The sequence below is a fragment of the Ursus maritimus genome, unplaced genomic scaffold, assembly GCF_017311325.1.
Source record: "Ursus maritimus isolate PB19 unplaced genomic scaffold, ASM1731132v1 scaffold_2, whole genome shotgun sequence".
Taxonomy (NCBI): Eukaryota; Metazoa; Chordata; class Mammalia; order Carnivora; family Ursidae; genus Ursus; species Ursus maritimus.
The window spans coordinates 46,064,530-46,091,258 of record NW_024424452.1 but is presented as its reverse complement, the minus strand read 5'-3'; the positions used below and the strand labels follow the sequence as shown (position 1 = coordinate 46,091,258).

The window sequence follows — 26,729 nt, the reverse complement described above, 5'->3', positions numbered from 1 at the left end:
TCTTTTGTTTTCTAATTCATTAATTAACATATAGCGTATTATTAGTTTCAGAGGCAGAGTTCAGGGATTCTTCAGTCTTATATAACCTCCCGTGCTCATTCCATCACGTGCCCTCCTTAATGTCCAGCACCAGTTACCCCCATCCTCCCACCCCCACCCCTCCAGCAACCCTCCGTTTGTTTCCTACGGCTAAGAGTCTCTTACAGTTTGCCTCCCTCTCTGATTTCATCTTGTTTTATTTTTTCCTCTCTTTCCTATGTTCCTCTGTTTTGTTTCTTAAATTCCACATAGGAGTGAGATTATATAATTGTCTTTCTCTGATTGACTTATTTTGCTTAGCTTAATACCCTCTCGTTGCATCCACATCGTTACAGATGCCAAGATTTCATTCTTTTCAGTGGCTGAGTAGTAGTCCATCGGGCGCGCATATATATGTATATGTGCACATACATATATACGTATCACATCTGCTTTATCCATTCACCCGTCAGTGGACATCTGGGCTCTTTCTAGAGTTTGGCTACTGCGGACATTGCTGCTATAAACACTGGTGCGGAGTCATTCTCAGAAAATGTATTGTCAGCCCTAAAGGGTGACTGTGGAAGGAGCCCAAACGTCAGCAGCGTTCCTGGTCTTGGGCTACTGAATGCAAGAGCCTGGTATGAACAGGATCCCATGATCGCCTGGGGCAGGGCACAGGTTAAGAGCTATGAAAGAATGTCTCAATCCCCCTTCCTGCCTCCGGTGATTGCTGCGCAAACATCTCGTCCTCCCTTACCCGTGACTGTCCCCCTGCGCGCCTGCAGGGAGGGACGATGCACGCCTGCTTTACGTCTTCCAGATAACTGCCATTCCTTTGTACTCCTTGCTACACTTTGATGCCTCTGTCCTTGCTGCTCTGATGAGAAACAAAACAAAAGCTACGTGCAGAATCCGGCTGCTGCTGCTGCCGCTCACAGAGGCGGTCCTGCACGTCTGCTCCGACCAGTGTCTGAGAACTTTGTTTCGGTGTGTGACAATTGGGGAGCAGGTGCCCCTTCGGATCACTAGATTTGTATCTTTGGGTAAACACCTAGTAGTGCAATTGTGGGGTCGTAGGGTAGCTCTATTTTCAACTTTTTGAGGAACCTCCATACTGTCTTCCAGAGTGGCTGGATTCCCAAAAACAGCATAAGAGGGTTCCCCTTTCTCCGCATCCTCGCCAGCATCTGTCATTTCCTGGCTTGTTAATTTTAGCCATTCTGACTGGTGTGAGGTGGTTTTGACTTGTATTTCCCTGATGCCGAGTGATGTGGCACATTTTTTCATGTGTCTGTTGGCCTGGAATGAGCTATTCTTGACTGAGGATGAAGATTCCTTGCTGCTAAATGGGAAATATAACTAAATCTGTACAAAACAGAAAGACAGCAGGATGAGAAGGTTTGGGGAAAGGAAGCCTAAAACCTGATTTGAGCTCAAAACTTCCGGACTGACTCCAGGGTTTTTAACTCAGTAAGAACATTTATTGTGCCACTTCACAGACTTGGAAACTCAAAGTTACGAAGAGTACGGGATATGGAACCTAAAAGCAGCCTTAGTTGTTTAGAAAGATGATGTGGCAGAAAATTCTAGGAGAAATGACATTTCGCAAGAGGCTAAGGCTGAAATTAGAAGAGGGGGTGAAGAAAACCAGCTCCACCTTCACTCTCTAACCTGTGCATTTGGAACAGGGAAATGCAAATGGACTGGCAATCCCCACACATAAAACGCAAAGTTGCATAATTCAGCAAATGCCTTTATCAAAAAGGCCTTCCGTGTTTTTACGGTACTTCATTTTACTGTCCAAGAAAATAAACCAGCTCTTGTTTCTTAAGGACCTCAATTACAAAAATGTTTGAAAATCAATTATCCCGCTTATTCTTAGGGCTGAGTGTGGACTAGCGCAGGGCTCCTAGCCTTTTTGGATCATAAATTCCCACTAGAATTAAATAAATAAGTAAGTAAGTAAGTGAAGCATGCCCTCTTTCCCCAGAAAAAAATGCATTGTGCACCTATATGCAATTCTGTGTACACTTTCTAGGGAGCTATACATCCAAGGACTCTATTCCTTCCTATGCCAAATATTTCTCAAATGCCTGTTGCATACCAATTACCGTGCAGATGTGAACAAATCTTTACGGGCCTTCAGGAAAAAAAAAAAAATCTCTGAAGAAATAGGGTGCAGATGTGGGTTCTCAGACCAACCCAACCAATATCAAGTCCTACAACCTTCTTAGGCACCTGTCCAACGTACTTAAGGAAGCTGTTACATGGAGGAAAGATGCAAAAACTGTATTCAGAAGGGAGTTCCCATAATGTCCACACAACTAATCATACCTCAAGGTGTCCTCAAATTACTCCTCCTGAAATAATCACGATTATGACGGAGCATGAAAGTGTGCTCCTGAGACACACGGCTCACTCCGTCCAGATCTCCTCAGTGTAAGCTCTTACACTGCACCCGTGTCTTTTTAGGTTTTCTTCTCCTCTCTTATTTGACTCACTGCTGTGTCTTGCAAGCATGTGAGAGAAAACCCGTCAACAAGAGGCATACCTTTGCTTGAGCTCCCTGGCGGCCCGGATGACTGACTGGACATTGCTGACATCCACCTGCACGACGCTGACCTCGGCGGTGGGGTGAGAGGCCAGCAGTGCCGCGCGGACGGCTTCCGCTTTGCCCACGTTCCTGCACGCCAAACACACGTGCAGCTCCTCGTCTTCCTCCAGCAGCCGCTTGCAGAGTGCGAGGCCAACGCCACTGCCACGACAATTTGGAGAGAGAATACGGGTTAATTCAGCTGGTGCCAAATAGGAGGCATTGCTCTCTGGTTCAGAAAACTGCCTTTGTCCACATGAGCTCCCATGAGGAGCCCAGGCAGAGGGAAAAAGACTCAAAAACTATTCAAAGAAGAAGGGACACCCTCCCACCAACTTGAATAGTCAGTCACTTGCTCAGGATGCTGTCCAGTTTATGTTTCTCTCATTTTGCAAAAGCCCGAACACACAAACAGGTGTACTGCACATGGGAGCTGTGTCTTCATCTGCCGGTTCACGTTTTGTACTTGTTACGACACTCGTGAAAGGGATTCAGTACATCACCAGCAAGAGCCGAAAAGAGCATCGTATCAGCCGTTTCCTGCGTGCGTGTTTTCCTGAGCTGTCTGGGTTCCTCATGGGCCAGGGCTCTACCTCCAGTTGGCACGCTGCCACCACCTGGAGCACGAGCAATTCCCAATAAGGAACGGGCGGATCTTTCAGCAACACAACAGGAGTCAAGTCCCTCTCAACTACTGTGATCGAATAACCAAGAGGAGGAGAAAAAACTCAACATGCTTAAGCAGCAGGTAAGAAGAGGAAACATAAGACGGGCACCAGGAAAGAGCAGGAGGATGAGGGCACAAGTCAAAGACAGATAAACTACTTCAGAAATGGCATTTGAAACCGCACAGTAAATGAGAACACCACTCAGACCAGTTGGGCTGAGCACAGCCAAAGCCTGGGCCTTGCCAACAGAGCATCAAATATATTTGCCTTTATTCCTCCTCACTTGAGAATAACAGGTCTTTACAATAAATATCCAAGGGCATACATCACAATATACGCAAAAGTAAGAAACACACAGAAACAGTTCTGACCCGTTTACAGGACTTCTGCTTAGGAAGCACTGTCCGGATCAATAGTTCGGATCAACAGGGCACTCACAGACACCTGCCACGCTGGCTGAGCTAATACCGATGTGGCTAGGTAACATAAAGCGGACTGATTTTAGATGACATTTGACATATCCTCTGCCTTAATCCCGCAAAACCTCCCACTGCAACACGCAGAAGAATGGTTTGGTTGGTGTCATCCTCCCCGCATTATTCTCCGAAGTGCAGATGAGAAGTAAAAGCGGGGGACAGAAGAGGCAGAGAGGCCACATGGGCAGCCCTGGAATAATTAGGAACTGGCGTAATGGTTATTTACACACCTCCCGCGCCTCCCCAGGTAGAGGGTTACTTTTTTACGAGCGTGTCTAGGTGTCTAGCTCTGTGCTGGGGGGAATGAAACCCTCCCCCACCCCGTCCCACTGCTCATGGGTGTGGAAACTTATCTGGGCCTAAAGTCCTGCACAGATACAACACCGGGAGCACACGACGCTAAGCGCCGGGCACTGAGGTCGACACGGACCCGCTGGAGGAGGCTAGGTCCGCGCGCCAAGCGCCCTCGTCCCAGACATCAACAGGACCCCCGCGACGTTCCTGCTTTCCTTTCCGCCGTCACGTTTAATTCCAACACCGGTTACTGAGCGCCTCGAGCCTCCGGACGCCCGCACCGGGCGCAGCGGGGACCGGAGACAGCGGGGCAGGGGCTCGCGCGAGGCCCCACCGGGCAAGGAAGGGGATGCGCGCTCCCGGGAGCGGTCGCCGGCGGTGGCCCGGCCCTGTACTTCCTGCTTCCTGCAACCGCTGACCCGCTGCCCCAGCCGCCAAGGACGCCTCACCTGCTGGCCCCGGTGACCAACACCACTTTTTGCATGGTCTCCCTCCCCACCGCCGAGCCGCGCAGCCGGGACCGCCACCGCCTCCGGAGCGGAGAAATCAGTCGCCCGCCGCCGCCAGGCCCACGCCGCCGCTGTCCAATCAGAGCCCGGCGGAGACACGGCTCTCCTTGCGTCATCGACTCCACCCTGAGCCCTCCAATCGCGGCTCGCGGTGCGTTCCCGGAGCCGGGGTCGGGGTGGGGTGAGGTAGGCCGAGGGGCGGAGCCGGGCCCGAGCCAATCCGGACTTTCCTCGTCCCTAGGCGGAACAGGTGTGCGGGAGGACCCTCCCGGCTCCTTCTGCACCCGCGGGTTGCGGGGCGGGGTGTGGACTCGCGTGCAGGATTCATGGCACGCAAAGGATATCAGCCTGCCACTCTATTGCAGGAAGGCGTCAGGATTTTTGCACCAGAACGCCTTATTTTAGAGGAAAGGTTTGGGTCTAGGAATTAAAGTTTGGGTATTATTATCTACTTTGTTTTCCACTCCTTTTTGGAAGTGTAGATCCTGGCACTGTGCCACTTTACAGACCAGCTTCTGGTCCCAGATCCGCTATTTCTCTTTATAAAATCATCTTTGGAAAAGTGAACATTGATTTCATTAAAAATGTTATGTAGCATCATGCATGAAAAACCAATTTTCAAAATTTGGAACATGGTATGAATCAGAGTATCTAAGAACTTAATAGGACATTATGAGCGGTGTACTGTAAGCTCCTACTTCAGTGTTTCTCAAACTCTGTGGTAAAAGACCCATTTTGTTTTTCCAAGCCATCCCAGATGGGTACTTTTCGAAAATACAATAACAATGCATTATTAGAAAAATGAAATAAAAAGCAAAGGATACAAAATACAAGCCCCAATTTTTTATTAGATTCAATGCATAAAAGAATCTTCTGCCAAACTGCTATTAAAGTTCCTAGGCTTCCTCTAGATTTCTATATTTATCATGCATTGGTAACAAGGTGACCGTGACTAGTCTAGGTTCACACTAAGTAACTCCACACCTCATGTGCCTAACTCTAGGGAACATACTTGAATCTATTTCATGGCCTCTTTCAAAGTTTCAATTATTTACGCACAGCAATGATCCCTGAGCAATGTGAGACTGATATAATTTATACGGGCTTTCGAAATCATAGAGGTCTTGGTTAATTTGATATTGTAACAGTCCTCCCACTTGCTTTAAGTTTATGCCCTCTTTGCTTGCTGACCTTGGTCTTACTGACCCTTGGTCTGCAACAGAACTAACCTACTTTCCTTAAGATTTGCAGACCACTGGCCTTAAGGAGTGAAGAACCAAATTTTGCCAGAAGATAAGGTCTGACTACATTCAAAAACAGCTGCCACGGATACCAGCAGGTCTGTTCAGGGTCATGTTGACATACAACTAACCGCCTGGGCACCTGCTTCTCCTCCATGCAGCCCCCCTCCCTTTTCCCATGCCTTCCTCTTTAAAACCCTCCACCTTCACCTGGATGGGGAATATGATCTTTGAAAAGCTAGTCCACTGTCTTCCCAGGTTGCTGGCTTCCTGAATAAAGCAACCTTTGCTTTCCCACCACCGCTTGTCTCTCAAGTGTTGATTCCGTGTGGCAGCAGGTGAACCTGAGTTCAGAACTGGTTCTCCGCCCAGGAACAATATCAACTAGTTTAGTAATACTTTATCTTATGCCAATAAAATTATATGCAAAAAATAAATCCAATTTTTTGAATATTAGATTCCTAAATCATTAAAACATCTTTATTGTTATCTGGGTGGAACTCAGCTCCTACCCTTATGCCACTTTCAACTAAAGAGACCAACAATATATTCTGGGGGCCTGAGAGTAAAATTAACCCCAATCGTTACAGTCTAGACCCAAAGGTTCCCTTTCAAGTGTCCTAGGGCTCAAAAGTGACATGTAGAAGGAATAAGAGTTGTGGGGCTCATTTCTACAAAGAAGAGGGAGGGGGAGGGCTCTGGAGACACAGGATCACCACAATTTTGGGATGACAGCCAGTACAGGACCCACGGTGAGTTAAGTGAAGACAGGAGGACCAGAGCAAGAGTGGCAGGCTCCTACAAGCATGATGTCCACCCAATCCAAGTTAGGAAACCTTGGTCTTCGCTTCCCTCTTTCAATTCAGGTTGGGCCTTTCAAGGTTCTTCAACCTTCACAAGATGGGCTGAACCACTAGAGGTGCCAGAGAGACCAGGAGAACAGAAATCTGTTGAAACAGATGGCACTGAATTTTGTATTTTAAAAGTATATAATCAAATGTAAGACACCTCAGTAACGGTTATAATATATAGTTTTTTGATAGGTGAGTAAGTATGGCTTTCATCGTCCCAAACTGGTCATCTTGAGTTTATACGGTTCATGGGGCTGTTTTCCTGAAAACTGGAAGAAAAACCTGGTATGCAACGATCCCATTTATCCCTGGCAAACCTTGGCCCCTTGAACAGAATAGTAAACACAGCACTCCTACCTTTGACTACTTACTACCTTATAAAATAAATTTGCCTCTACCCTAAATGCGGAAACTGATCTCTGGTTCCTTTGATGGTGCCTGAAATGGTCCTTAGGTTAGATGAGTAAAGGTGCCTTTAGCACCCAGGACAGAGCTCTGATTCTGGGTCCTCAGAATCCTCTCTGGAACTGACGTGCCTTGGTTTACAAACAGGGGCAAAAGAACCCCTGCCAGTGGGGCCGTGTAGCTTTTCTTGTGGGTATCTTTCATCTGTCTCCTCTTCAAATCACCATACAGTCAGCCTGGCCCAAACCTTCTCTGAGAGTGGGATCTTACCCATTTCACAGGATAGGAAGAGGTACAAAAGTTGCTTATACATAAGGAGTTACTCAGTGCAACTCAAGGACCAGAAGATAAGCGTGTAGACTTCTTTTTCAAATACAAAGTGAACATAAAATTCTAAGTGGCAATAAATCAGTAACAAATTACATACTCAGATAAATGCATAGCATATAGATGTCATATCATGTGCAAATACCTATCACTCATACCTTCCTTTAAAGCTTGACAACAGAGATTGACAATACAATCGTATCTCTCTGAACATCTCTGCTGTTCCTGTTTACTTTTTTTCTCCTTTGCTTCCAACCCCATCCCCACTGCCCGATACTTAAATCCCTGGCCTTTAGCCGTGGAATCAAAGGGCTAAAGTGTGTGCCTTCGTGAATTATTATTGTCCTCTGAGTATTCTCTGGGATTTTTATCCATTCTATTATATATCATAGCCATTACTGAAAAAATATGTAATTATTCCAAAAATTTAAAGTATAAATATATTCTTCAGGGATTAAGTAAGAAACATTGTTGTTGCTGTTGTTGTTTTTGGTAGGGGGGAGTGGTTCATCTTAGTTTCTCTTATGAAGACAGAGTCTGTATTCTGGTTGTTCATAGTTTTTGTTGCTTTTTGTATGCCTGGGTGGTCTTGAGCCAGATGACATTTGGATTTAGAAGTGATTTCTATGTATCAAACATGACCATTTTGTAATGACAACAATAAAGCGTCTGCAATTAATTCTGGACTAGATTCTCCAGAACTGGACTCAGGTGATGACCCAGGACCCCGATCTCTAGTATGTTTGGATGTGGCAGAGACCAAGATGCTTTTCTTCCAAGAAACAGCTGAGTAATATGTGAGAGGCCTGTGTAAGGAACCCTCTGCTGGATATCCCCCAACAAACAGGCACACACACCACGCACACACACCACTCCCTTGGGTCCATCCCTGTGCCCCAGCGGGTCTCCAGCAAGACTGTAAAGAGTAAAGGTAACCAAGCCCAAAACTGGTGCTGTTGACACAGAAAGAAGGATCCATCAGTAGCATATTTCTTTAATCATTGTTATTTACAATTTATCATCTGACAGACTTACAGAGAATAAATAAAGAAAATATACAATTGGTATCTTGTTTCTTTTTCTAATACAGAGAACTTCTACGTATTCTATTTTGGAATGACTATGATAGTTTGAAGCAGAGACCAATCGGTTTGCTCTTTACCCCTTGACAAGACACAGCATCCTCCAAAGCCTACGAAACAAGGCCCAGATATTCCCTCCTCATAGGAGGAGTGAGCCATGTTGGTTCAGAAATTCAATCCTCAGAAGAAGTTACCAGAAAACAGGGTAGAAGAAGAGGATATCATGAGTAGTAAAGGACATAAAACGAATAGGCTAGGTTACAAACTCTTGGGTGTGTTTGCAAGAATCCTACCCAATTCCAACTATTTCTAAGCCTCTTTTCAAGAAAACAGGTGATTGCCTTATCGCATTGTGCTTTCCTCTGAGTCTCTGCAAATTCTTCCCTCATATGCTTTTGTGAATGTGGGTAAGCACGGGCTAGCTGGGGACTCTGATCCTTCTCCTTTAGAGGTTCTTGACAGGTGTCTGCTGGAGAAACCAGAAAGCTTGTTTCAAACAGACTGGGTTTGGTGCCAGAGTCCCTCCCTGCTCTTGATGGGGTGCCTTAGAGAGAACTGCCTTGCACTGCTGTCTAATTACCCCCAAAGAATGAGGGGTAGTTATCTCCATAAATCTATTTCATCCCTAGAAAATATACATATGGAGAAGGTACTTCACCAGGTACGTACCTGAGCACTTTTCTTTCCTTTTTTTTTTTTTTTTGAAAATAAACCCTCTGCATTATAGAATTTAGTTCTCCCTAAATTCACCCCAGTTGTGCTGGATGACAAGTTTAGGTTTCTGTCTTTTATTCATTCCACAAAACACTTAGCAAACATTTATTGAGTGCTCGCTATGAGCTTGGAACTTGACAGGCCATGTGGTAGGCAGTGGGAACACAATAATCATCTTGTGATCCACGAACAGGGCAGGTGACAGATGCCATCACAAGACTCACACCTGTTTCAATCTCCCCACACCCCGGTTATTTCTGTGTTTACATTTAATTTGGTCCATTGTAGCCGTTATTCCACTTAAGAATTGATATTTAGGCAAATGATATGTCTCTACTACTCTATGCCATTGTCCTCTATTCCTTCCACAAGCCAGCCCTGGTGCCATTAACTAAGTGCCACCCAGCTCTTGACCAAAATACTGGTTTACCCTAAGTCCCCTGCCTGCCACCATTACAACCCTACTCACTTACAGGAACCACAGGAACCATCTAGAATGCCCCACACCTGATTCTCTGGCCAGCAAGCTCCATGCAGGTCTCACCGTCTCTGTGTTTCCAAAGCCCTCTAAGTTGTTCTTGGATTGTTCCAGATGCTAAACAGCCAAACTAGTCAGAAAATGTGGCAGCAGTCTAGGCAGAATATTGCTCATTGATAAAGGAACTGATTAATTTGTTATATTCTCTTTAGAATTTTGTAGAATTGTATCCAGATAGTGTTCTTCCTGCTGCATCCAAGCAAGGCCAGTGTACAAATCAGAAAGGCATGAAGTATCCAGAGACTAAATAAATACGTGTAAAACAAAACAAAACAACTGGTGAAATCTGAGCAAGGTCTGCAGTTTTGTTAATAGTATTACAAATGTCAACCTTCTGGGTTTCAAAACAAGACAATGGTTATGCAAGATGTTATCAATGGTGAAAGCCTGGTGTTAGGGGAAGGAAGCTCTACTATTTTCCCAACTCCTTGTGAGTCTTAAAAGTATTTCAAAATAACAAGTTGTTTTTTTTTTTTTAAAGATACAGCAAGTAAATAATTACCCACCACTTGTCTGCCACCAAACAGTGCATCTAATTGTGCCAGAGAACTCAAAATGCCAGAAATCCAATCACCGTTAACCATTCTGGTCTCTTTCTGTCTTGATTCAGCATTCCAAGACACTTACCAAGTGGAAAAGACATTCATCTGTTTCTATAAAACTCTATAAAAATGTTAAATTTCAATTGAGAAGGATTTCCCAGCATAGATCAGGATCTGCAACTTCCAGAAATATTTAGGGACCTACTGTATGACCTGAAGGAAGTCAAAGGTCTTACTGAAGAGACCAAGATGGCAGGTATATAAATTCAATTTCGGATCAAAGACTCAATAGTCATATGTTAGAGTGATCTAAGCCCTAACTGTTAAGTTTCTTCATTTTTTTTTTTCAGTTTTGGGTAAAACAGATGCTGTTCTGTTTTAGAACATTTCCTTGGAACATCTTCATCCCTCCCTCTTGCAAACACTCCCCTTCTTTTGTTCCCCGTTACTCAAAACACATGGCTTAGCCCCACATCATGGCTTTCTTGTGGGAAGTCTGGATGGGACTAGAAAAACACATGGTTCCAACGTGGCATGTACCTCTTTGCATTGATACCAAACAAGACTTAGTCTTGTCTAACTTTAGCCTGTTGTTTCAATGTTTCCCTGTGGCCTTTTTCGGCACAGCAGTGATGGGCATTATTTAAAATGGATTTGGTGAACAGAGAAGCAAGAGAAGGGAAAAAAGACCCATGAAATGCCATGAATTCCCTATCTCTAGGTGTTCATTTCCAAAGAGGCACTTGGGAAACACAGTCCAGTTTAGGCAAAGGGTTGACTTCTTCCCACCACCAGGATCCCCAGCACTCACAGCGGCCCAAAAGCCACAGTCGCTCTAATGGGCCCCTCCTCTGCCTCCTCAGAAGGGAGAAGACCCTTCCCTGCTGGTTGCTTACGTGTTCCTGTCAGGACTTGCCCTTTCTGAAAACCCTGAAAAGCTCCCCTCCTTTTCATACGCGGCACCTGCCTTCTCATTTTTTAATAAATACTTTTATAATCTCTATCATCCAGAATTTCTTTCTCTATACACAGTTATCCTTTATCTTCAAGACACTTCCTCCTCCTGCGCTCCTTCAGGCCTCTCTTCAGAGATTCGCTCTCGAGCGTCGTCAGCACAGGTTCTCCCTGTGCCACCTGTTTCTACCTTGCCGCCCTGCCCCACCTGCGTCCTTCCCGCGCACCCTCCCTTACCTCTTTTTGTGCTGCCTTCTCTCTGGTCCTCACCCGCCACCCCCACTCAGCCACGTGCACATTCATTGCTTCATTTTTTATTCCCCTTCCGTACAATGCTCTTTGTTATACTGTCTCTCGTGCACTTGCAAGTGATCTTTCCACGGCACGAAAACCACATTCTCTCCCCGGTGTCTTTCCTATTCCAGATCTCCTCTGATCACCTACGTGTCTGGACAGCACAACAAGATGTGGACCTAGTGATCAGCCCATTCACTGGCGAAAGTACAAATTTAAATCTGCCGATCTACAAACACAGTCTGGACATAAACTATTTCACGTACGTCACGAAGAGGATGACTCACGACACACGTAACAAAGCCCCCTGGTTGGCTGTCCCTTTTCCTATGTCCCTTTCTGCAAATTCCCAGCTACATTCCTCTCATCAAGGTTGGAGCTACTTTTAACTTGGACGTACGAAGCCTTTGCCGTGGCCTCTACTGGGTCTCTCGGGCCTGTGCCTCGAGGATCTGTGGGTCCGACCGGGCTAGACGCTAGACCTGTCTCTGTAATAGAAGAGTCTTAGTGCCAGAAAATGAGCGTCCTCCTGCCAGGACAGGGTCACTGGATGGGCTAACCCATGCTTGCCAGCCACTTGAAACAGATCACGCCGTGACTCAAGGCCAGGAAAATCCAGACGTACTAAGTTGATTTTCAGTATGATTTTTTCTATATGGGGTCATGGGATGCAGTGAATTGACGCAGAAAGGTACGCAGGAAGAAGTGGCGAGATGAGGCAAAGACGGGGAAATGATGTTTTCTCTTGCCACACAAGCAGTCGTGGGCACGGTCTGCACGGAGCCCTCCCAGAGGCATGCGGATGAAGGAGAATCGGCTGCCCGCCCTGATTTCAAGGCCCTTTGATTCTCTCGAAGCTAGGTGATTAAGTTTATGCGTCACTGGGAGGTGGGCAGGGGATGCCGATGAAACACTGCTTCTGGGGAGCCTGTGAGGGTGTTTCCAGATGACGTTAGCATTTGAATGGGCGCGTTGAATAAAGCGCACTGCCCTCTCCCGTGTGTGTGTGTGTGGGGGGGCGCTTATCAAATGCACCATGATAAGGGAATAGAGGAAAATGGAAAAAGACAGAGGAAAGGGGGATTTGTGCTCTCTGCCGGACCGCTGAGCTAGAACGTCTCCTGTCCTCTATTTCTCGAAACCTTTCCTGGGCCTGCAGCTTCCGAAGCCCCATAATCACGTGGGCCAATCCTTTATAATAAATTATATATATCTATGTATATATATCCTATTGGTTCTGTTCTCTAGGAACTCTCTAACACATGAAGTTAACCCTGGTCTTGAAGGCAGAGGATAGGGTGCAAGGAACGTCTGGCCCTGCACATATGAACTGAGATTATGGCTGTGGAAATGCCTGGTACACTTCAAAGCACTGTACCCACGGCAGCTGTGACTGTTACTATTAGAGTGAGTTCCCTGCAGGATTCCTTCTGCTGACCACAATTTTCAGAGTAGGAGATAACCAGATCAGGGAATCCACATCAACTGTGGATCCAATTATCAACCAGCCCTGCACATGTCAGGACTGGGAGAGGCTTCAAGACCATCTAATCCAATGTCCTCATTTTACAGGTAGGGAAATGAAGTCCAGAAAGGTACAGTGACGTGTCCGAGGTGGTATGCTTGGCTTGGGGCAGAAGTAGGACCAAAGCTCCCACACCAACGCTCTCCCGGCTCCCAAACCTACAATCTCCACAGAACGAGCCCTGGGAGAGACTGGAGCCCAGAGTCAAAGGATAGTGATGGGGGCAGGTATTTGCTAGGGTCACAAGACGATCTTGGGGATTTGGGAACTTTGCTTCTGCGCTAGCCTGGAGCGATGCTGAAGGCTGAACAAGGGGGAATAGTCAAGTCCCTGAGCGACTTTGCACAAGGGGGACCAGGTGAGGGCTCCAGAAGCAGACCCAAGGACTCAAGACTATTTCTTCTGAGCTTGGGAAGTTTATTCTGTAAGTTTTTCTTGTTTCTCCGCAGTGGGAGTTGAGAGGCCCCCTTTCCTGCTTCCCACTAAATCTGAGCCCTTGTGGGGCATAACGCTCACAGTCTATTCTGAGGGGACTCATTTGACAGCATATCAGTCTCCATGAACTCTGAACCCAGACCTTCCCGATTTCTCGTCTACTGGCCACACCATCCCTGAGGAGCAGGAGCCATGAAAGACTTCTCTTTCGTGCTCACCCTGTGTCTCTCTGAAATCAAGGACTCTGAGGGTTAAAAGGACATTAAATTTCATGTCATGCAACCATTTACCTTGTGTTTGAAAGCTACAGCTCCCCTGCCTTTCTTCAACCTACATCTGAAGCTCTTCAGTGACAAAGGACTCCTCCCGCCCTCTGGAGGTCGTCCGTTCACCCTGTGTGTTCTGCTGGCTAGGCTTTCTCTAGGAAGGCGTGGACATCTATCTGCTTGTAACTTTCCTCCTTGGCCCTCATTGGGCAACATTCTGGAAATGTGCTGATCTACTCCCTATTACAGACGGCCTTCAGACGTGGGTCCTAGGGGATGCACCCACTGAAAGAGCTGGAAGACTTAGAGAAGATGAACCAAAGGGCCTATGATCCAGACATCAAATCACCAGTCTTTACTGATTCAAAACCAGGCTCTCACCGAAACACACACCCGAAAACATCTGAACAAGAAAAGGACCCTCTACAGAAATCACAGGTGACTAGCACACCTGTTACCCCTATGTCCATTCTCTGTTCAAGAATCCTTCCATACACGAGGTACTTTTTTGGCGAGTGACAATTCCCCTTCCTACAGCCCTGTTGTAGACATTCTCTCCTACGCGCACCCTCTGTGTTGCCTACGCATATAGACCACATCCGACATTACCCTTGACCCCTGCCCACGAATGAACAAAACACCCACTCCGAGAAATGGGGGTTTTTCAAGCATATATCGTCTGCTTTGGCAGGAGGGGGAAACGCAGAGGGTAGGACACGTCCAGAGGGCCAAATTAGGAAACCAAGGAATCTACGATCAGTTGCTGAATACCAACCATTCCCTCCGATTCTCCACACTTACCGAGTGTTCTCCCTAAGCCTCATCTCATGTTTCCTAAGTATTCTTCAAGTTTTTCTTTCTGAAAATGCGTTTTAAAAGGTGACATGGGAAAAATATTGTAGCATCTGCACATTTATAAACATAGCATATTTAACCTTTATAAATTATCTAAATTGTCTAGCCTGCTATCCAACACTTTGGTATATTAAGTAAGATTTCTTTACTAGATTTTATCTGCCCTAGGCTTTTTTTTTTTCTTTTTTTAGTTCTTTAATGTAAAAAAAAGAGTATATATGGGTCAGGGGTAGAGAGTGAGGGAGTGGAGTGAAGGGAGGCCAGGGACAGAGAGATAGAAGCCAACAAGCCTCCGTCTCCCAGGCCCATTCAATGTCCAGATGGAGTGGCTTAGGCGTGGGTGAGTGGTAGGTCTTGTGAGAAGGACCTGGGCCATGGGAATGTCGCCAGGCAGTGACGGCATCACTCGTCCCCTTGTTGAAGGAGCAGAAGGTGGATTTCCTGGAACGAAGGACGGTGCTTGGTGTCTCTCCTCCAGCAGCTGAGCATCAGCTTGTACACAGAGTCAGGGCAAATGGCAGGCTGGGGGAGGTAAGTCTTTGAAAATTAAAGTGAACAAAAAACAAGAATGTTAGAAGGAGGGCAAAAAGGAAGTGTAGCTGCATTCTGGTTTTATTTGCCTCCCTCCCTGCTTGAACTGGATAACCAAAACAGCCATGTTGTCTGTTCTTCCTACTCCCGTCTTGGCCCCTGTCCTCTTCCCTTGTGCCTAATTGTCTGGACCAGGATCCCCGGATGGACCACTCTGAGGTCCCTACCCTCACACAAAATATGAACCGGAAGCAGAAAGAGGTCTCAGACTGAAAAACAAGTGGCTACAACACGAAATCCTCCATTTATGGCCCAAGCACGTTGAGGTTGATCTTGGCCGAGCCAATCATGGGGGCGGGGGCGGGGAGTGCGGCACGTTGTCTGGGCACCTCCACTGGAATAGGACCCTAGCTGGACACAGACACTTCAATGTATCCCCGTCCCAGGATGTACCCATGTTGCTCCTATCGTCATGTTCTCTGTGACCCCCTCCCCCAGACTGGGCCGCAAAGAGGAGTCTGCGGACCACAAAGCCCACCTCACAGCTGATAGGGTTGAGAAATGATTGTCCCTGCATTCTAATGTCAAACTTTTAAATTGTGAATACTGAAAAGTTAGTAATAAAACTGAACGTAATTAAATGTTGTAAAATGTAGTCAGGTATAAATTTGATCAATTATGTTTAGTAATTAATGTGCTCAATTTAATAAATTTTAATTGACAATTTAAACTTACACCTATCGGCGAGAAGTTTACTCAGCACATAATGGTAATATTTGATTTCGACCTTGGCTTCACCCAAATACTTAACTTCAATCATTTGGTGGTTGGTGAAAATATATTTGGTTCATTACTAGTATTTCGTGAAGATGAAATGGTGGACCCTTTTAAGCTGAGTGTTCAAAAATATATAAGAAAGACAAAATCCTGGAGAATGTTAGGAATTAAAATGAAACTAAGTCAACCTGGGGTCGTGATGGATTAGTCCAGGAGAAAAACCATTTTTTCCTTGGTCCACTCACTTATCTTTGCACAGAGGAGTAAATGTGCCCTTTGCCATAGTAAGAAAGCAATCATTTTTATAACCAAGTAGATAAGTTGGATCCTGCTCCCAAAATCTTTGCAGAGTGTCAAGATAAAATGAAATTCCAGGACCTCTCCCTCTTATTTTCAACCTCCTTATTGTCTTATCTCTTGTGATTCCCTTCTCTTTTGCTTGCTTCAATGTATTTAAGTCATTGGAGAATCAAGCTTTTCTTTTCTGCAGGAGCCTTCTCCCCATCCCCAGCTGTCAGCCCGACCTGCCATGCCCCAGGGCACTGTGACCAGGCACTCTGGGGAGATTCAGTGCTCTGGCTGCGCTAAGTCCTACATCTCACGGGGACTTTACAAACTGAGCCAGCCAAAGAAATCTTAGAGTATCCTGACGGGGAACTGGGAACCTTGTCAGCGTGGGAATCCTGCTTTTCCCGAGTACTGAGAGGCCACAGTCGAGGATGCACCTAATTGTCTCTGGGTATTTATCTCTAGAAACATTTCTAGGGATGCCTGGGTGGCTCAATAGGTTAAGTGTCTGCCTTATGCTCAGGTATGATCCCAGAGTCCTGGGATCGAGTTCCGCACTGGGCTCCCTGCTCAGTCGGAATCCTGCTTCTCCCTCTGCCTGCTGCTCCCTCTGCCTCCTTCTTCCCCTGTTTGTGTTCTCTCTCTGCTCCCCCTGCCCTCTCTCTGAGAAATTAATAAATAAAATCTTAAAAAAAAGAAACATTGCTAATTATTTAGTCCAAACCAAATTGTTAACTACTGCCAATAAATCCCTTATTCGCTTTTAAACTTATATTTTTGTTCTTGTGCATTTCAACCGGGAGGACAAACCACACTGTCTAGATCAAGAAACAGAGCAAACACGAGAGAGAGGATTTTATTTCCTGCTACCTTTGAGTTGGAGCCTGACATAACTAACCCCTCGTGTCCTCCAGTGTTCATGGGCTGCCATATGGATAAAGCAGAATGTATAGTTGGTGGGGCAGGAAGGCGGGTACCTCTCAGTCTTTCACGTTATCTGGACAGTTAGTGACCAAACACCGCCATCCAGGTGGCCCAGCTTCGGGCTTAGGCTAAGCTGCTAAGTCAGGACTTTCTTCCTCTCACCTTCCGGAGCACCCAGATCCAGATCCCGCCATCCCCAGCAGTTCTCACCTGCCTCCCTTGGTCCCGGAAGAACTCTCCAGTATTTTCGATGACCTGCTCATCTGACAGCTGGGAATAGGGCTGCTCCTGGCAAAAGGTGAAAGTCTCCCACAGAGTCACCCCAAAGGCCCACACGTCGCTCGCTGTTGTGAATTTGCCCTGTTTATGCAAGGAAAAGAAGAGGAAACTGGAATAGCCTGTGCGTGACAAGAGCAGGTGTGATCTTCCCGGTGACCCCCTTCCACTACCCAGGGCAAGGAATACTACAACTGCCACGATGTGTATGGAGAATCCAGAATGACAGAGTCACAATGCTTTGACGTCAAGCTACAGGCCATTGTCTCGCCCTCCTGGTCTCAGCTTAGATCTGCTTCCCCTGCAGATGAGCTCCCAGGGCTGAAAGAGGTGCAGCCATAAGCTATCGGACTCCCCACCGAGTGTTAGAAGCTCAAACTTCAGGCTGTAGGGCAGCCTTGGGAAAATGCTCAGGGAAAGGCAAAATAAGAATGGCAAGTCAATTGTTTGTATGTTAGAGATAGAAGAATCTAGTTTAAGTGCCAGGAGAGGTCCCTGAGAGAATCCAGGACTCTGGCTTCCCAGGTCAGTAAAAGTCACAGTCTTGAAGGGTAGACCAGCACGTGACAGCAATGGGATTCAGGTATAATCAGCATGCATAAAATCGCACGCATTTCCTGTTCAATAAATACAATGCTCAGTACATGATGTTATTTATCCTCATTTTTTCAGATCAGAAAAGTGAGACAAGGGAGGTTTACTAAAGTCTCCTAGAGAGTAAGGCCATGAGTAATAGAAAAACCGAGATCTGGAACAGGATTCTGCACATCTCGCACTAATCCTCTTTTACAGCACTATACAATACCTTTAAAGGGAGCAATGCTCTCTAATCACATTAGAGACGGGTAAAGTATGTGCTTCTCATACAGAGATGATAAAGATCCTTGTAAGGACTTATGTAAAAGACAGATATCACAGCATCAGTCATAGTGGGAAACGGGAAAGCACTTACATATGAAATTACAGAGACATTATTAAATTATTGGATAGATACACACAATGGAATATTACACAGCCATTAAAATCATGTTTTTGAAGAATATTTAATGACATAGGAAATGCTAATGATATAGAATTATATGCACATGGTACCATCCCAGTTATGGAGTATAATTATCTGTACCCAGCAGTCCCCCTTATCTGCAGTTCCCCTTCCACGATTTCAGTTACCCACAGTCAACAGCCACCCAGAAGCAGGGCATCCTCCTTCTGACGTAGCCTCAGAAGGTCAACAGCAGCCTAACGCTACGTCACAATGCCCGTGCAATGCACGCACTTCGTCTTGTCACGTAGGCGTTTCATCATCTTACATCGTCACAAGAGGAAGGGTGAGGACAGTACAGTATTTTGGAGAGAACGAGAAATAAACCATATTTATATAACTTTGGACAGTATATTGTTATAATGGGTCTATATTAAAATATTAAAATACATGTATTATACCCTTATCATAGATATGTACGTATGGGAAAAAAAACTTAGTACATATAGGGTTCAGTACTATCTGCAGTTTCAGGCATCCTGGGGGTCCTGGAACATATCCCCTGCAAATAAGGGGGATACTACTATATATATACACATATACACATACATATACAGATATACATATATATACACATACATACATATACACAGATATATACATAGACATATATGCACATACATAGAAATGTGTGCATAGAAAACAACCCTCAGAGGAAATATGCCAAAATATTAATAATGGTTATCTTGGTGAGAGAAAGGAAGTAACTATATATATTTTTTCATCAAATTTAATTAATGAATCCTTTAAGAATATGAACAAGAAATAAACAGATTAACTATAAATGAACAAAGCTAGATTGCTCTCAGGCTTTTCTCTGGAATGCTAAATGACAAAATTATATGAACCCAGCATTGTAGGAAGTAAATGTTTAAAGTCTAATAATTCCACAAATCAGCTAAGTGGTGTAAAGTCAACAAAAAAATGTCTCAAATATGCATGGTCATACCTCCAAGAGAGACATTTGGAAAAAAATTATTCACTCGTGGTCCAGAATACCAAGAGCTGAATAAAAATTATAAAGCAAAGAATGATGAACTTAAAAGAAAAAGTAAACAGTGATACTCATTAAAATAAATATATAGACATCAGTCTAAACAATTCATTAGAAATATAGTTATGAAGTTAATACAGCAGAAAAATATTTTGTGTGGCTAACATTTCTTTAAGTGATAAGGTTTTTAATATCTTAAATTAATGAAGACCAATAAGTAGGTTGAAAGGGTAGAGAGAAAAAAAAAATGATACTAAATCCCTTATGATGACAGGTGCATTTTTAACCTTTCCCCCAAATTTTCTATAGTGAGCATGTTACATTTTATCAGCAGAAATAGGCACGTGTTAAAAAAATAGTAATTAATACACCAAGTAAATCACCTCAGGTCAGAGAAAATATCAACGTCTATTGTTTGCTTCCCGCCGTCTCAGGTTTGTCCCTACGTGCCACGTGCACCTGCCTACATGGCAGTTGCTGAGGTAGGGCTTAAAAACGTGAGGAACTCTGGGGCGCCTGGGTGGCTGAGTCAGTTGGATGGCTCAGTCAGTTAGGCACCTGCCTTCGGTCATGATCTCGGGGTCCTGGGATCCAGCCCCGCATCTGGCTCCCCGCTCAGCAGGCAGTCTGCTTCTCCCTCTCCTTTGCCCCTCCCACCACTCAGGCTCCACCCCCCCAACCCCTCCGGTCACTCTGTTCTCTCTCTCAAATAAATAAATAAAATCTTAAAAAAAACCAAAACCTGCGAGGAACTCACCAGCAAGATGCTCTCCCAAGACATCCAGCGGATGGGGAGCACTGCCCGGCCCTGGATCCGGTAGTAGTCACCGCTGTACAGGTTTCTGCTCATTCCGAAGTCAGCTATCTTGATGGTATAATTCTTACCCACTAAGCAATTTCGTGTGGCCAGATCTCGGTGGACAAAATTAAGAGAGGAAAGGTACTTCATGCCAGAGGCAATCTGGGTAGCCATAAACTTCAGGTTGGCATAGCTGAGGGAATAAAAAAGAGAGAGGAAGTGGCCTATGGGAAGAGGAAGCCGTGAGAGGCACGCGTTCCACAGGTGGTACCAACAAACTGGAGTTTCGACCTCAACATCCCTTCTCTGTTCTCAGTGAATCTCTTTTCTTTCCCCCAAAGGGCAGCGGCGCCATTATGCCCTGCACGCTAGCCTCCCCACCATGCCAGAATACTGATGAACTCGAATGTTCGCTGCTCCCTGTCTTCAGAGCCCAGGTTAATCTCATGAACACAGAGAAGGGATGGGGGACCTACTTATTTACCTGACAGTGGGTGCGTTGCTGGAGGCAGAACTGGGGGGCTCATGGCGGGAAAGAAACTGATTGAGATCTCCATTCTCCATGTACTCGGTGATCATGCACAGAGGGTCGTCAGTGATGCACACGGCTAAGAGGCGGATGATGTTCGGGTCCTTGAGCCGGGACATGATCTTTATCTCCTTAAGAAAATCATTCCTTTGGAGGACATAGACATAGGTAAGCCCAGAGGTTGCCAGGGTTAGAGAAAAGAGGGGGAAGAAGACACAGCAAAGCCTAGTCCTACCCATTATCCCGAATCTTGTTCCCCTTCAGATAACCTTGGAGAGGACAGAGAAGTTGGTACCTAGAAACTAACTGGTTCTATACACCCTGGAATAGGGTGCGTCCTTACTCAACTGTAATCTCTTTGAGAACATGAACCATGACCTGCTCACATTTGCATTCCTAGAATCCAACAAAAGGCCCACCACATAGAAAGTGATTACCATTTGCTGAATCAAATATATGCTGCTAAAAACTAGTCTGCAAAATGAAACTTTTCCCTGGAAGTCAAATCTTAAGTGCACTGGGGTATTTACCTTTTTAAAAGCCATGGACTCGCTCTACTAATAAAGCAAAGAAATCTTTTATAAAGTGAATAATCATCCTCTGGTTTATCTGGTAAAATTTTATTTTTCTCATACTGGCTGTTTGTAGTCACACACCAGCAGTTGGTCACAACACACACTGAGCAGCCTGTTCAAAACAGAGCTGTTTAAAGCTCATGGTGGTAATGTAGAGTCATTTCAAAAAGAGTACTCACTTGACCAAGACTGGAACTGTTTGAGTTCCCCACCCTTGAGTCACAAAACGGGCTCTCACCTCACCAGCAACAATATATGGGTCAGTGAGACCACTAGCCCACATTCTTAAAACTACCACAGCAGATGACTTATGTATCTCCTGTGAGTTTTCTAGGAACCCTGGACTGGAAGTCATACCATGTCAATATAAAACCCTTGAAATCAATGTAGTCCCGATGTGACACACCCCCTATTTCATTCCCCTTCCACTCAAAACCAGGGGTTTCCACAGCTTGTGGAGCCCAGAGTCTAGGCCATCCTTCACTGCTAAATTGCAGTGGGCACAGGTGGAGGGACACCAAACCTCACCAACCAAAACAATGGGCAAAGGCTTTGTTATAGCCTATGTTTTTTCTTCTTGCCACTCTCTCCAATTGTGTGCTAAGGTTAATATTAAGAGTATTGCCTCTCTCTAAGGAACCCAGAGGATGTCATTTTTCATGCATACTAATGTCTTTAAGATTGAGGTTCTCACAGTTAAAATTCCAGTTCTGTTCTCTCACCTATTTTTCTTCTTCATTCCACAACCTGTCCACTGCAAGACTTTTAATGAAACTCTACCACCATTCTTGGAATTTCCAATTTGGGGAAAAGGGCTAATAAGCTTTCTCTCACTTTGAATATCAGTGAGACAAATCGAGTCAACACAAATGGGAAAATACATACGTTACCCAGATGTGCAGACTTCTCTGAGACACAGACAACCAGCTTGCAACCAGCATGCCTCTCTGGGTGAGGATTAACTCACCATTACTGTAATGGAAAGGCTGTCAGACAACGGAGTATGGCTGGAAACTGCAATTTATGTAGTAAAGGATCCAAGAGACTATTAGCCAGTTTGGGACACTGTTAAAGGACTGTAGGATCCTTTTGCTTTGAGGTCCATGGATACTTTTCCAAGCAGAGGTAGCTTCTCATTTTGGGGGTTGCTGGACATAGAAGAAAAGGAGCATAAAAGAGAAAAAAAAGAATGAGAAAGTAAATAGAAATATGAATAAAAGAGAATGGAGGAGACTTAGCAAGAAAGTTGTGTGTGAACGTGGAAGTCGGCCAAGAGGCGGTAATGACATTCGGGAGAATGTCTGTGCGTCATGGTCAAAGGAGCACATATTCAGGGTGTTGTGTGTGTTGGGAAGTAGAGCTCTGTGCAAAGGGAGTTAGGAAGTCAACACATAGCTAATTCAATGGAAAGTGGACATCTGCATTTGCCAGAGATACAGAAGAGAGATGAGGACTGCAGGCCCATCAGAAAAAGAGAGCACAGCAGTGATAGGTGAGGCAGCTCACAGACCTTCCCATCTCAAAAGAAAAAAGTTGCTCAAAGGTTTCCAGGAGAGTTCCTGATCCTGCAGGTGAAATACATAAAGGAAAATTCAAAATGCAGACCACAGACCTGGCATTCTTGTTGGCATCTGCTCGGAGCATTTTCACGGCCACCAGGACAGGCTGGTTGGCACTGACATCTAGGGCAAAATCTTTGTCTTTGAATTTTTCCATCCCCTCCACTTCACAGAGATGAACCTAGACAAAAGTCATCTAGTCTCAGCATCATCGTTTCTCCTGAAGATGGCTCAGTACTCTTGCTGGGCATTTCCTGGAGATAAGCTAACTCTTACAACTCAAGCAAAATCATCAAATGACTGTTAAGACACATCTAACATACCTTTAATTCAAATAGCCGAGACAAACAGGGGTAAAGTACCCAGCTAATGGGACATGTTGCTACTTTATAAAAGAAACATACATTGACTGGCACACTAAATTTGAGAATGAATCTACAACATAGCATTTTACTCCAGTACAGCCCACTATAAAATGTCGTTTGGCATAAATGCTCCCATTTTGATTCAAGGAAGCTTAGTTACTGGTTCATACAGAACATTTCTTCTCTATGTGTTGGTAACAGAGTTACGAGACTGTTTTCAACGCCGGGGACAGAAAGAGTATATATGACATCACAAACAGATGCCATGGACCCTTGTACTTCCACCAACACCAAACCCACCCAAGGGCAAAGCGTGCCACCCACACTGAAAGCCAAGAACACATTCTTCTATTCCATCTGGAGTTCAGATGGCACCGCTGAAGGGCTCCTGTTGCCACTGAAATCATGGCTTTGGATTCTCAGAAGGTTCACGTGACTGCTGTAAGAGTGCAAAGTCACTATGACACGCACCACTCGGAGGGCAACTGGGAAGAGTGCTCCTCCTTATCTCAGTTGGCAATTCATTCCCTCGTGGCTGAGTCTGGGACTCAAGTCAGGGGCGAGGTTGTTTTTGACCACTTTACACGTAACTCCCATGGAAAGGAGGAAAACAAAGTGGCTATCGAGTAGCAGGATGTTCTTGGACAGTTTATCAAAGATGATCACATCTTACGGGTCCCCACCCTCTGTAACCTATTGTAAAAAAAATTTGAAAATACTGAATGTTTTTTAGGATATCTGAAGTCTAGTGACTTGCTGGCTTTAAAAACTATACAGAAATCAGAAGACCGAAGAACCTTCGTGAGCTCTTTCACAAAGATGAGGCGGACCCAATCCCAGCCTTCTAGAGGACAAGGCAAGGACAGATGAGTGAAGGAGATATTCTGGCACGAATCCACTTTGGAAGGGGCACTTTTTGCTCTCCTGGCCATTTTTGTTCAACCACTATCTTTGGGATACCAAGAACGAGGGACCCCACGAAAGGATTCAACTCACCTCTCCGAACTGCCCTTCTCCCAGCTTCTCCTTGAACGTTAGGAGTTTCCTGGGGAACTCTTCCACAGCCACATCTTTCCCTGAAAGCAGGTCCATGGTGACAGCAGGCACGGAGTAGGTGTTGCCTCCGGTCACCCCCTGCAGGTTCACGATGTCAGCCTCTGCGTAGTGGGGTGCCCCCTCGGGCCCACTGGCCTGGGCCGGCTTCACAACATTGCTGCAGCCTGGGAAGACACCCCCAGTGAGTCCGACTCCAAGGGGTATCTTTGGAGATCATTCCAGGAAGAAAATCTGAGAGGAAGGCTAGGACATGCCCTGAGGACAGCCTATACTACTCCACGCCATTCTCACTCAGAGAAGTGTTCCTCTAGAGACCCTTTCTTGTGGCCTTCAGAACGGGGAACACCATTTTCTCTCTTCTTCTTCTCAAACTACGTGATCATTAACAACCTCCTTGACTAATTTTAGGGGATTGTGGTGAAGCTAGAGGACAGTTCGTGTTATATAAGGACAGGAGTACTAAAGTTGAAAGACTTAATTGCATATTTCTTTAATTTTAAGACACTATCGTTGATTTAATAACCTATTTTAGGGATTAAACAACTTTCTGATGATCTAGTTTAAGGCACATCCTTCCTTAAAGAAATTAAATATGAGGGGGGAGATGTTTTAGGACTTTAGAAAATAGGTAAATTACTTTAGTTCAGCCTAGGAAATCAATTAGTTTATTCTTGTTATCTCTGTAATAAATTATTCTTGCTATCTTGCTATCTCTGTAAAATTCCCTGAGTTCAATGTGTTCCTTCAATGTTTGCTATCCACTGAGTGATAAATACATGAGAGTTTCCTCTCTTCCTTTGAAAAGAGCCCTTGAAAAGCCTATGCGCTCCCAGTCACTCCTGTCTACTTCTCCATCTGGCTCTCCCCTGAACACAAGTTCGTCTACTGACTTGGATCACTCTTCAGTTGCTGACCTTCTGGAAGAGCTGCTCTGAGCCTCAGTGATGACCCCAGAATCCCTTCTGATGTCACTCTGCAGCACTTAGTAAAAAACACTGGATGTGAATCAATTGGCACTGTTTTACCAAAGCAATGCTTTTACTGAAGAAAGGCAAGAAATATTTGCTGTAGTAAAAAATCTTGTATTATTCTAAAAAATTTCCACCACAAAGAAATAAACAAAAATTAAACTCAGTTATCTTGAGGGCTAGAAAATTGGGAATTCTTGGATGTCTTTTGCTTCATTAGTTTATTTTCTCCAGGTGAAATGCTAGTCCTGAATTTACCGCTAATGGTGTTTGGTGTTGGGTGAGTGGCCTATCTGGGCCTCTGCATCTTCTTCCTATGGAAAATGAGGAGACCAGACTAGTTGGACTGCTTAGGTTCTTCTGGCATTAATACTTTAGTGACACCCTTTATTTATTTTCTTTCTCTTTCGACCTGAGGGTCCCTTTAAACACCTACCATGTGATTAAACATCTGAGAGGCACTCAGATTAGGGTAGGAGCTATGGCAGATCAATCTAGAAAGAGAGTGTGGACTTCTCAGGGCAACGTGGACTTCTCTCGGTGAAAACCAGATTTGGCTGAGTAGGAGCCAAGTGTCACACCTTCATAATGCCTGTCAAGACATCTCCCTCATTCTCTGCCACTGTGTCATACTCACCTGACTCTTCCTCCCCTGGAGCAAACTCTGGGAGTTTTCGTATCAACCTCGATGGCTCCTGGTAGTCAGGGCGAAGGGGAAAGATGCGATCGTAAGTGGAATTGGACTCCTGCTCACTTGGCGATGAGGAGCGGTTGTTGTTGAACATGCTGGATTCACTGGGCAGGGAGAGGCTGACGGTCATTTCATCATCCAGCATCCTCCGGGAAGCCTGAACAAGAAGGACGGGGAGGGCACGTTGGCACAAAGGGGATCATGGAGTCCCCCTCTTCTGAGACCCAGCTCTTCCACTCAGGTGAAATACCTCTCTATTACTCCTCAACTCTGCACGCACCACAAGTGACAGGGAGGCAGTCTGGCCCCACAAATGCCTGGGTCAGAGAAACTTAGAATATTCCTTCATTGATTGCTTCAAGGCAGAATTTGACCCCCTAATTTCTGTGCTGCCAACATTCATTAACTTTCATTGAAGCATGTGTAAGCATTATTTACATGACACTATGAGAACCTATCAGGAACCAATGAAAGATCTTCTCAGTTTGGCAGAGTTTTTGATGTTCTGTTAAATAATGGGTTTTTGCAGACTTATCCCTTAATTGGTTTTTGTGTAGACACATTAAAATGCTCATTCACTCAACAGATGTGCTGTCACATGATGGGTCAGTAGTCTGGCACTGTAGGTTAGGGTAATATGCCCTCAATCTTGCATTTTTACTAACCAAAAATGAAATGGCTATAAAATGGGGAAGGAAATCCCTGGGGATACTGAGGTGAATTACACCTAATAAAGGAAGAAAAAGAATAAAATAACAAATTGTT

The 26,729-nt window shown here is 45.1% G+C and overlaps 2 protein-coding genes and 1 long non-coding RNA gene across 15 annotated transcripts in view; 1 reads left to right on the top strand and 2 right to left on the bottom strand.

Annotated features, from left to right (window-relative positions):
- The window catches only part of HSD17B7 (hydroxysteroid 17-beta dehydrogenase 7), a 50,926-nt gene extending 46,270 nt beyond the window's left edge, over positions 1–4,656 (bottom strand). For all 10 annotated transcript variants that reach the window (XR_005836295.1, XR_005836296.1, XM_040635982.1 and 7 more), the window contains exons 1-2: positions 4,502–4,656; positions 2,573–2,776 (exon numbers count right to left, since the gene is read on the bottom strand). Coding sequence is in view for 8 of the 10 variants with exons in the window: in XM_040635982.1 (XP_040491916.1) it covers positions 2,573–2,776; positions 4,502–4,536 (239 nt within the window). In the remaining 2 variants the exon portion in view is untranslated. The remainder of the gene's footprint in view (positions 1–2,572; positions 2,777–4,501) is intronic.
- Positions 4,657–6,308: 1,652 nt separating this feature from the next.
- On the top strand, positions 6,309–14,476 carry LOC121103976. The gene is made up of 2 exons (XR_005836294.1): positions 6,309–12,370; positions 13,985–14,476. It is a non-coding gene; the product is annotated as an uncharacterized LOC121103976 (long non-coding RNA).
- DDR2 (discoidin domain receptor tyrosine kinase 2) overlaps positions 8,364–26,729 on the bottom strand; it is a 183,765-nt gene continuing 165,399 nt past the window's right edge. For all 4 annotated transcript variants that reach the window (XM_008685722.2, XM_008685721.2, XM_040635971.1 and 1 more), the window contains 7 exons: positions 25,911–26,121; positions 24,246–24,469; positions 22,938–23,065; positions 20,706–20,897; positions 20,180–20,414; positions 17,321–17,470; positions 8,364–15,127 (listed from right to left, as the gene is read on the bottom strand). In XM_008685722.2, coding sequence (XP_008683944.1) covers positions 14,993–15,127; positions 17,321–17,470; positions 20,180–20,414; positions 20,706–20,897; positions 22,938–23,065; positions 24,246–24,469; positions 25,911–26,121 — 1,275 coding nt within the window. In that variant the 3' untranslated portion in view covers positions 8,364–14,992. The remainder of the gene's footprint in view (positions 15,128–17,320; positions 17,471–20,179; positions 20,415–20,705; positions 20,898–22,937; positions 23,066–24,245; positions 24,470–25,910; positions 26,122–26,729) is intronic.